Source organism: Procambarus clarkii, chromosome 58 (genome assembly GCF_040958095.1).
Source record: "Procambarus clarkii isolate CNS0578487 chromosome 58, FALCON_Pclarkii_2.0, whole genome shotgun sequence".
Taxonomy (NCBI): Eukaryota; Metazoa; Arthropoda; class Malacostraca; order Decapoda; family Cambaridae; genus Procambarus; species Procambarus clarkii.
Genome location: NC_091207.1, coordinates 24,758,238 through 24,769,511, shown reverse-complemented (window position 1 = coordinate 24,769,511; position 11,274 = coordinate 24,758,238). Strand labels below are relative to the sequence as shown.

Sequence of the window (11,274 nt, the reverse complement as noted above, 5' to 3'; positions counted from 1 at the left end):
ATTCCGTGGAAGCATACAACGTATCCACACTGCTTTTACGGCGTGTTGCGTGTTTCTAGAGTCAAGTTGATTGTTTCATAGATCTATAGGAAACGACAGAAAACTTCTATTGGTCCATGCAAGGCAGCTGGAATTTATATTCATCCCCGGTCGGCCGAGCGGACAGCACGCGGGACTTGTGATCCTGTGGTCCCGGGTTCGATCCCGGGTTCGATCCCGGGCGCCGGCGAGAAACAATGGGCAGAGTTTCTTTCACCCTATGCCTCTGTTGCCTAGCAGTAAAATAGGTACCTGGGTGTTAGTCAGCTGTCACGGGCTGCTTCCTGGGGGTGGAGGCCTGGTCGAGGACCGGGCCGCGGGGACACTAAAGCCCCGAAATCATCTCAAGATAACCTCAAGATCTCAAGATAACCCCCGGGGATGAATGGAGCCGGTCGGCCGAGCGGACAGCACGCTGGACTGTGATCCTGTGGTCCCGGGTTCGATCCCGGGCGCCGGCGAGAAACAATGGGCAGAGTTTCTTTCACCCTATGCCTCTGTTGCCTAGCAGTAAAATAGGTACCTGGGTGTTAGTCAGCTGTCACGGGCTGCTTCCTGGGGGTGGAGGTCTGGTCTAGGACCGGGCCGCGGCGACACTAAAAAGCCCCGAAATCATCTCAAGATAACCTCAATATAGATATCTCAAGATAACCCCCCTCATCTTAGAGGGGGGGGGGCTCCTGACAGCTGAGTGGACAGCGCTTCGGATTCGTAGTCCTGAACTTTCGGGTTCGATCCCCGGTGGAAGCGGAAACAAATGGGGCAGAGTGTCTTTCACCCTGATGCGTCTGTTCACCTAGCAGTAAATAGGTACCTGGGAGTTAGACAGCTGCTACGGGCTGCTTCATGGGAGTGTGTAACAAAAAGCAGGCCTGGTCGACGACCGGGCCGCGGGGACGCTAAGTCTCGAAATCATCTCAAGATAACCTCAAGATAAACATTGTGAAACAGGGGAAGATTGATGTGTGCTTGAGAACCTGCTTAACCACCACATTAAGAAGTCACCAGTAGACAAAAGTTTATTGAATTTTAAGATTTAATCATAATAAATCATTGTGATTGGAATATATTTTTTTCCTTCGGGATCCACATTTCCAATTAACAAAGCGATTGGAGTGATAACAGTGCAAAGTTTCCTCTGGTCAAGTGGAAGACGGAATAAAAATTTGATATAAAACTATTGAGATTATATCATGCTGTAGATTCTTCTCGCGACAATGATTAAATCTCACTATGAATTGAAGAAATTACTATAATACGTCATTATTTTCCGATTTCTAACTTTAGAATGGCAAGATTTGGTTTTAGTTGCTTGAGAAGATGCAAGACATATAGCTGGAGTGTTTGTCCTGTACTCAAGGTGGGCATATTGCATGAAGCATACCACAATAGCTTAGAGGAACACATATATGTGGGTACCAACAGGTGAATCTTGAAATATTATGTAAAGTATATACAAAATATAACGATGCTACATAATGCAATTTTTAGGGTTCCAAACACACACAAAATAATAACAGAATCAATATTGCAAACAAAAAAAACTGAGAACGGAAAAAAAAAGTTTTTTCGCTTCTTTGTATTTCATTCCCGTATAGTTTACGTTGCCAAATATAGCCCCATATAGTGTGTTGTGGTTTGTAAGAGTGGGCGTGTGTGGCGTGCGTGAGGGCGTGCGTGAGGGCGCGCGGGGGGAGAGGGGAGAGGGGAGAGGGGAGATCAATGTGGCGCAGGAGCGGCCTCCCCCGCGCATAATAGTGGACACGGCTGCCGCCATATTGATCCAGGCGGCCGTCGCCAGAGCCGCGGCCGAGGTGGTGGCAGCCGCTTCCCTAACGCTCCACCCCCAGCCGCCTTATAGTGTCCCTTGTACCCGTGCTGCGCTGTGATGTTTATGACCAATATTGTAACTTGTTATTGTTAGTGACAATGTTCAGTTTTGCCAACAAAATGCTGAACGCCCTCGTGGGCAACGAGGAACCCACGTCCGGCACAGCAGGGGGGACCAGTGTGCCGGGGGCGCCGCGCCCCCAGGGCCCTGGGCTCCTCCGGATGAGTGGCCCAGTGGGCCCAGGTGGTCCTCGTGCTCCGGTGCCAGGCATGCCAGGTGCCAGACCTCCTGGCATGCCTGGAGGTAGTATGGGGCTAGGTGGACCTGGAGCCCCAGGCGGACCTAGCGGCCCAATGGGTCCTGGTGGCCCAATGGGTCCTGGCGGCCCAATGGGTCCTGGCGGCCCAATGGGTCCTGGAGGCCCAATGGGTCCCGGTGGTGTGAGAGGTCCTAGTGTATCAATGGGTCAAGGTGGAACAATGGGTTCGAGTGGTTCAATGGGCCCTGGTGGTCCCATGGGTCCTGGTGGTCCTATGGGTCCTGGTGGCCCCATGGGCCCAGGTGGTGCGACTATGCCTGGAGGACCAAGTGGACAAATGGGCTCTGGGGGTCCCATGGGCGTCAGCAGTCCTGGGGGACCTGGCATGAGCCGGCCGCCAGGACCAGGTATGGGTCCCAGACCTCCAGGAATGGGGGGACCAATGGGCCCGAGACCCGGCATGCGGCCTGGACCGAGAGGAATGCCTCCTGGGATGGGGCCCGGAGGTCTCCGGGGTATGCCACCGGGAATGGGCCCCCGACCGGGTATGGGTCCCCTCGGGCCACGTGGATTACCACTAAATGGTATGGGCGGGCCCGGCGGGCCCCGTGGCCCTAGACCTGGAATGATGGGCCCCGCTGGAAGAGGAGTCCCTGGGGGAATGGGTCCCATAGGTCCAGGAGCACCTCCTGCCCCAGCGGTCATGGGTAAGTTATACTCATAATACACTCATCATTCTTAACCTCTTATAAACATTGCAGACCGTATGACAGTTGTTATATTGTATGATGTAGCGACATATTTGTATCCTTGTGTATCATTATCTGCATACAGGTGTATTCCGTATACAGAACGATGTAGCTCCTCCCGCTACACTTCAATTTGTTGAGGGGTGTAGGCGCTTCCCTGGAAACACAAACCGAAACTGTCTCTATTTTCCGCTTGTTACAACTTGTAATAAAGTTGTTACATCTTGGCTTACCGTGTTTATGACGTATTAGAACATTGTTACAACTTGATATATTAGTTGTTATAACTGGTTAGGAAGTGTTAAAACTTGTTCGAACGTTGTACCAACGTCGTAGTTTCGGTGTGTGTTTGGCGGGTTGTGGCTACCCAAAACTAAGTTTTCCACTACACCCACCCAGTACAGAACCTACCTATTGGTCTGAAATGCCTTCTTTCTCTCTCTGCCCAACTACTTGGGATGGACGGTAGAGCGACGGTCTCGCTTCATGCAGGTCGGCGTTCAATCCCTCTCTCTCTCTATTCACACTAAATATCATTGTTACTACCATTTCTTTCCCCACGATATTTGAAATTCTATTTTCGATAGGCCTTTTTGTGGGGTTCTTGAATCATGTCTCAGGACGCCTTTTTGTGTGTATGTGTGTGTGTGTCCGCGCGGGAAGGCGACGATGCGTGTCTGCCAGAAACTCTTCACACACTAAGTGCTCTGTGCAATGTATCAATGTTTCCTGGCGCTTGGGAGGTTCATTTTAGCATAGTAACTGTGTGTATGTGTGTGAGTGAGTGTGTGTGTGTGTGTGAGTGTGAGTGTGAGTGTGAGTGTGAGTGTGAGTGTGTGTGTGTGTGAGTGTGTGAGTGAGTGAGTGAGTGAGTGTGTGTGTGTGTGTGTGTGTGTGTGTGTGTGTGTGTGTGTGTGTGTGTGTGTGTGTGTGTGTGTGTGTGTGTGAGTGTGTGTGTGTGTGTATTATTTGCTGTATATTTTGCTTTTTATTACAGTTTTCTTGCCTAAGACTCTAATTTGTGCCCAAATTACCGGTCTCTGTACCCCTGAAAGTATGTAATTACTGTAATATATTTTGCAGTATACAACGACTGTATTATATTGTTATACAGTATACAACTATTGTATGACTATATAAAACATATATTGTATGTGCAAAATAAAACTATTGTAATTTCTAATACAGTAAACATCTACTGTATTATATTATATATTAACTCCTGTATTGTATTCTTGTAGATTATACAACTACGATATTGTTATACAGTATGCAGCAACTGTACTATGTTATTATACGGTATACAACTACTGTATTTTGCTATACACTATACAACTACTGTATTATGCTCTACAGTATACAATTACTGTATTGTTATACAATATACTACTGTATTGTTATACAATATACTGCTGTATTATGTTATACAATATACTACTGTATTATGTTATACAATATACTACTGTATTATGTTATACAATATACTACTGTATTATAATATAACCCTTATGATTACGATGATACTTTTGCTGCTCATTTTTTCTTATCATCTTGGTATTCACAATCTTGTTCTTCACACTTTTGTTCTTCATGCCCCTGTTCTAATCTTAACTTTCCAGTTAAAAGTATATTCTCCCTATTCTTTATCATTCCTGATCTGTTAGACTGTTTCTCGTGCACGATCTCCTAATCAAACGTCTCCTTAAGACACCCAATAATTGGGTCAAATGAGCAACCCATTTTACCTAGCTTACACGTAAATTGCTGCTTGGAGGGGCCCCGCCCAGGCCCCACATATCCACTACCAAGGTTGGAATGGCACGTCTGGCAGGAACTCATCTAATTGCATTTTGAAGAAGTTCTCCTTTTGTTCCAGCAATATTTGTAATGTTTGCTGGGAGAATACTGAAATTCCGTGAACCTCTGATGTTCATTCATTGTTGTCTTTTTGTACCTCTAACTCTTCTTCACTGGTTCTATTCTTCATTTTCTTCCGTATCTTTCGCTTCAGTAAGATGTTGTTCTACTGTTGCGAATTTTGGACCTGGACCTCCAGTATTTTCCATGTATATATTATGTGGTACCCGTCCTCTCCTGCTCAGAGATTATATTATGAGAGCTTCGAGACAGTCCAGTAATTTAGGCAGTTTTTCCAGCCTGTCCTCCACAAAATGGGGAGGTAAATGTAACAGCACAAGTAAGTGCAATTATGTACTATTCATAGCAGTCAGGAATTGTACTTATTTTCACTAAGTATTAAACCGTACTGGAAGCCCAATGGGTCCCGGTGGTGTGAGAGGTCCTAGTGTATCAATGGGTCAAGGTGGAACAATGGGTTCGAGTGGTTCAATGGGCCCTGGTGGTCCCATGGGTCCTGGTGGTCCTATGGGTCCTGGTGGCCCCCATGGGCCCAGGTGGTGCGACTATGCCTGGAGGACCAAGTGGACAAATGGGCTCTGGGGGTCCCATGGGCGCCAAATATATTGTGAATATTTGAGTTTATCTGAAGGGTTGTGTTTATCGTGCTTATGCCAGCCGGGTATGTTCAGTGTACTCCCTCTGTTTCAGAAACATCTCCTGCTTTGAAACAGCCAGTTCTCCTTTTTTGATAGTACTTATAGTAACGCTGAGGAGCATTGTATCGACGTACAACGCAATTAGAAAGTTGAAATCTATACTATTGAATTTAGACAAACCGGGAAAGATATTGTATTTATGTTGCAAAAGACCACCTAAACTAATCTAACCTTCCTGGGCCTAATACACTCTAACAGAGGCCTAATATAGTACATATGTGTGCTATATTAGGTCTCGGAATATTGTTTTTTTTAGATAATTTTTTCGGACTCTTATAAAATTAATAGTATTAAATTCTATCCAGTTGCTTAGTACGTCAATGTTTGTACTATAGTGCACATAGGGACATAAACTACTATCTAAGCAGGAGGATGGGTTGTCTGAAAAGGGAAGCTGGTACCGGGCAGTACTCAAGACGGAACAACACAAGTGATTTGAAAAGCAGGAGCACTCTGGTCGACTCTCTTGATTTGGAGACTGACCTAATCCACTCTCTCATATTCCTGGCTGATTTTTTTTTGCAGGGATATTCCTGCGCGGGCCCTAAGCCTCTGGCTGGCCCACTAAGTGTTGCTTGTTTCTGTTTTACTTGGGCGGAGTATGAGTATTTATGACTCGTATGGTCGCTTCAGTAAGATTTTGCCATATGTGTTTAACAACTTATTTTGCTCTGTTGAATCTAAGTTGAAATCTTAATGGGTTTGTAACTGTGCACTGTGTTAGATGTTCCAGTGGTCTGTTGTGGCTGTAACTGTGCACTGTGTTAGATAATGTTCCAGTGGTCTGTTGTGGCTGTAACTGTGCACTGTGTTAGATAATGTTCCAGTGGTCTGTTGTGGCTGTAACTGTGCACTGTGTTAGATAATGTTCCAATGGTCTGTTGTGGCTATAACTGTGCACTGTGTTAGATAACGTTCCAGTCCTGACTGATGCTACTCTATAATATATTCGCTTTGTTGCTCTCACTAAACATTAAATCATCTGACATCACTATGCCCAGATCTTTTATACATTGTCTTCCTTATATGAGGAGATTTGATTATGTCTTGTACTCTGTATTTTTTCTTTCAATTTTTACATTACCAAATATTTTTTACCTTCAATTACTGGAATTTATCAACGTTATACATCATGTTATTTTTTTGTTGCCCAAATCGAAGATTTTATTAGTATCAGCTTAATATTATTACTATTATTTGCTTTATTAATATCAATAATCAAGGCACGTAAAAATGAAATATAATGTATTTAAATAAAAAATTAAATAAAGAATCCATTAAATCACTAAACAACACACTAAAATAATACAAGTATTATTTCAGTTATTTAAGGAATAATTTTAAATACTTTAAAGCAAACGTTACAGTTATTGCAGACGATGAGCCCCAATAACGTGGCTGAAGAAATGATGACCACGAGATGAAACGTCGGCGTCGTGGTTCGAACTAAAGTCGTCAGTGAGGCACTTGTTCGGGAAGTGTTCGAACGTCATCAGTTGTGAGTCGTGTGTAAAAGCCCGTCCTCATAAACAAAGGTCAAAGTCCATTCCATGCACCCGCCATTCCCGCTGTTTATGAATGAAAAACGGTTTACATACGACTCACAACTGATGACGTTCGAACACTTCTCGAACAAGTGCTTCACTGACGACTTTTATTCGAACCACAACGCTATAAATGCTTCACCCACGTACTACAAATACAAATAATCGCCAACAGAACCTAAACACCTAACCTAACCAATGCCTAAATATGCACAGTATGCTAATGTATAACAATATTAATTTACATTTGAAAATATTCCTGTTTTGAATGAACAGCATGTTAAAATTGATGAATGGGTGTTTAGGGTCGACCGCTGGATGGAATGGACTTGGTGAGAGGACGGGTTGTCACGAATGCATAAGTTGTTCATTAAATTGTGCATTAAGTTTTGCATTAATCAATGATATTTTCCGAATTGTGAATATTTAGGTCTAGGTCTGGTTAGGTGTTTTTGTTCTGTTGACCATTATTTGTTATTTACAGTTTGTTAGTTTTATTTAGAGAGGTGTACTTCGAACATGGGATTTGAGCGAATCACTGTTCGAGAAAAGTTCGAACGTAATCAATTGTGAACTATGTGCAGTGTGGTATTGACCTGGTAAGCGTACAGCACGTTATGTATATATATATATATATATATATATATATATATATATATATATATATATATATATATATATATATATATATATATATATATATTAGTATATTTTGGTAGCAGTCTTTCCTGTAGACATATTTTATTAAATATGACCGAAAAAGTAAGATTAATAATTCTAACACGAATTTTCTCAATCTTTCGTACATTATGCTTCACTGTTGGAGGTAAATCAAAAATCACTTCTCCAAAATTCATTTTTATTTCTAGTCTGACGCGACACGGGCGCGTTTCGTAAAACTTATTACATTTTCAAAGACTTCACAAATACACAACTGATTAGAACTTGCGTTTCCCTGATTTTATATCTACATTTGAGTGAGGTGGGAAGGGTGATGTGGCATTACATTTGAGTAAGGTGGGAAGGATGATGTGGCATTAGAGGATATTAATAGGGTATTAAAAGTATCAACACAAGACAGAACACGAAACAATGGATATTGAATAGAAGTGTTTGTAGAAAGCCTATTGGTCCATATTTCTTGATGCTTCTATATTGGAGCGGAGTCTTGAGGTGGGTAGAATATAGTTGTGCAATAATTGGCTGTTGATTGCTGGTGTTGACTTCTTGATGTGTAGTGCCTCGCAAACGTCGAGCCGCCTGCTATCGCTGTATCTATCGATGATTTCTGTGTTGTTTACTAGGATTTCTCTGGCGATGGTTTGGTTATGGGAAGAGATTATATGTTCCTTAATGGAGCCCTGTTGTTTATGCATCGTTAAACGCCTAGAAAGAGATGTTGTTGTCTTGCCTATATACTGGGTTTTTTGGAGCTTACAGTCCCCAAGTGGGCATTTGAAGGCATAGACGACGTTAGTCTCTTTTAAAGCGTTCTGTTTCGTGTCTGGAGAGTTTCTCATGAGTAGGCTGGCCGTTTTTCTGGTTTTATAGTAAATCGTCAGTTGTATCCTCTGATTTTTGTCTGTAGGGATAACGTTTCTATTAACAATATCTTTCAGGACCCTTTCCTCTGTTTTATGAGCTGTGGAAAAGAAGTTCCTGTAAAATAGTCTAATAGGGGGTATAGGTGTTGTGTTAGTTGTCTCTTCGGAGGTTGCATGGCTTTTCACTTTCCTTCTTATGATGTCTTCGATGAAACCATTGGAGAAGCCGTTATTGACTAGAACCTGCCTTACCCTACAGAGTTCTTCGTCGACTTGCTTCCATTCTGAGCTGTGGCTGAGAGCACGGTCGACGTATGCGTTAACAACACTCCTCTTGTACCTGTCAGGGCAGTCGCTGTTGGCATTTAGGCACATTCCTATGTTTGTTTCCTTTGTGTAGACTGCAGTGTGGAAACCTCCGCCCTTTTCCATGACTGTTACATCTAGAAAAGGCAGCTTCCCATCCTTTTCCGTCTCATAAGTGAAACGCAGCACGGAACTCTGCTCAAATGCCTCCTTCAGCTCCTGCAGATGTCTGACATCAGGTACCTGTGTAAAAATGTCGTCAACATACCTGCAGTATATGGCCGGTTTCAAGTTCATGTCGACTAAGACTTTTTGCTCGATGGTACCCATGTAGAAGTTTGCAAACAGGACACCTAGGGGAGAACCCATAGCGACCCCATCTACTTGCTTATACATGTGCCCATCCGGGCTCAAGAAGGGTGCCTCTTTAGTACAAGCTTGGAGTAGTTTCCTCAGAATACTTTCTGGCATGTCAAGAGGAGTACAGGCTGGATCACGATACACTCTGTCGGCTATCATTCCGATTGTCTCGTCCACAGGTACGTTGGTAAACAGCGATTCTACGTCCAACGAGGCTCTTATCCCTGTGGCCCGTGCGCCCCGCAGTAAGTCCACAAATTCCTTTGGAGACTTCAGGCTGAAGGCGCAAGGAACATAAGGAGTCAGCAGGCCGTTGAGTCGCTTCGCCAATCTGTACGTGGGTGTGGGTATCTGGCTAATGATTGGCCGAAGTGGGTTTCCAGGCTTGTGCGTCTTGACATTTCCATACGCATTATCCCTACACGACAAAAATCAGAGGATACAACTGACGATTTACTATAAAACCAGAAAAACGGCCAGCCTACTCATGAGAAACTCTCCAGACACGAAACAGAACGCTTTAAAAGAGACTAACGTCGTCTATGCCTTCAAATGCCCACTTGGGGACTGTAAGCTCCAAAAAACCCAGTATATAGGCAAGACAACAACATCTCTTTCTAGGCGTTTAACGATGCATAAACAACAGGGCTCCATTAAGGAACATATAATCTCTTCCCATAACCAAACCATCGCCAGAGAAATCCTAGTAAACAACACAGAAATCATCGATAGATAAAGCGATAGCAGGCGGCTCGACGTTTGCGAGGCACTACACATCAAGAAGTCAACACCAGCAATCAACAGCCAATTATTGCACAACTATATTCTACCCACCTCAAGACTCCGCTCCAATATAGAAGCATCAAGAAATATGGACCAATAGGCTTTCTACAAACACTTCTATTCAATATCCATTGTTTCGTGTTCTGTCTTGTGTTGATACTTTTAATACCCTATTAATATCCTCTAATGCCACATCATCCTTCCCACCTTACTCAAATGTAATGCCACATCACCCTTCCCACCTCACTCAAATGTAGATATAAAATCAGGGAAACGCAAGTTCTAATCAGTTGTGTATTTGTGAAGTCTTTGAAAATGTAATAAGTTTTACGAAACGCGCCCGTGTCGCGTCAGACTAGAAATAAAAATGAATTTTGGAGAAGTGATTTTTGATTTACCTCCAACAGTGAAGCATAATGTACGAAAGATTGAGAAAATTCGTGTTAGAATTATTAATCTTACTTTTTCGGTCATATTTAATAAAATATATATATATATATATATATATATATATATATATATATATATATATATATATATATATATATATATATATATATATATATACCCCCCATTGTATCCATTCCTCCCGGTACTTGCTGTACCCATACCAGGTGGTATATATGTATTGTGCTGTACGTATACCAGGAGAGAACACGTACCGTACTCTACCTATTCCAGATGGTATATACGTACTGTGCAGTACATTTACCAGGAGGGAACAGGTACTGTGCTGTACGTGTCCCAACGTGGGAGGGGGTGGGGGGGAGGGGGCGAGAAGGCAAGGTGTGAGGGGGAACTTGCTTGAACGGAACCTAGGGTTGGGAGGGGAAGAAATGGGAGAGGAAGAAAGGACAGGAGAGGAAAGGACAGAAGAGTGGGTTGTAGAGCTCGCTTCCCGTTTCTATTTGACATATCGAGTCCATCATAAATTACTGCAAAAATTCAGCCCTAATCTAATAATATAATGAGATTATCGCCCCCTATGAAAATTAACCTCCAATACCCAGCGGGGCTAAATTAAACCATTTGTCCGGTCGAATTTTCTTTAACTGGCCTAGAGACGGACGTGGCAAGCGCCTCTGTGGCCTGGCCCAGACACGCAAGGGATCTTCTAAAGCCTCTGGCTTTGCACACCTTGCAAGGAATGCCAAAGGTTACGCGAGGGCTACCCATCAAACACATAACGTAACCAAAACGTTATTTTGTACGATGCAGCAACGAAAAAACGTTGTTAAAGCGTTGGGATTTCTTTATCGTTTGCTGGGATATAGGTGGTTTAA

At 43.2% G+C, this 11,274-nt stretch overlaps 1 protein-coding gene across 1 annotated transcript in view; it reads left to right on the top strand.

Annotated features, from left to right (window-relative positions):
- The first annotated feature begins 1,664 nt into the window (after window positions 1-1,664).
- LOC123768007 (histone-lysine N-methyltransferase 2D) overlaps window positions 1,665-11,274 on the top strand; it is a 263,037-nt gene continuing 253,427 nt past the window's right edge. The window contains exon 1 of the mRNA XM_069306790.1: window positions 1,665-2,836. Coding sequence (XP_069162891.1) covers window positions 1,969-2,836 — 868 coding nt within the window. The 5' untranslated portion in view covers window positions 1,665-1,968. The remainder of the gene's footprint in view (window positions 2,837-11,274) is intronic.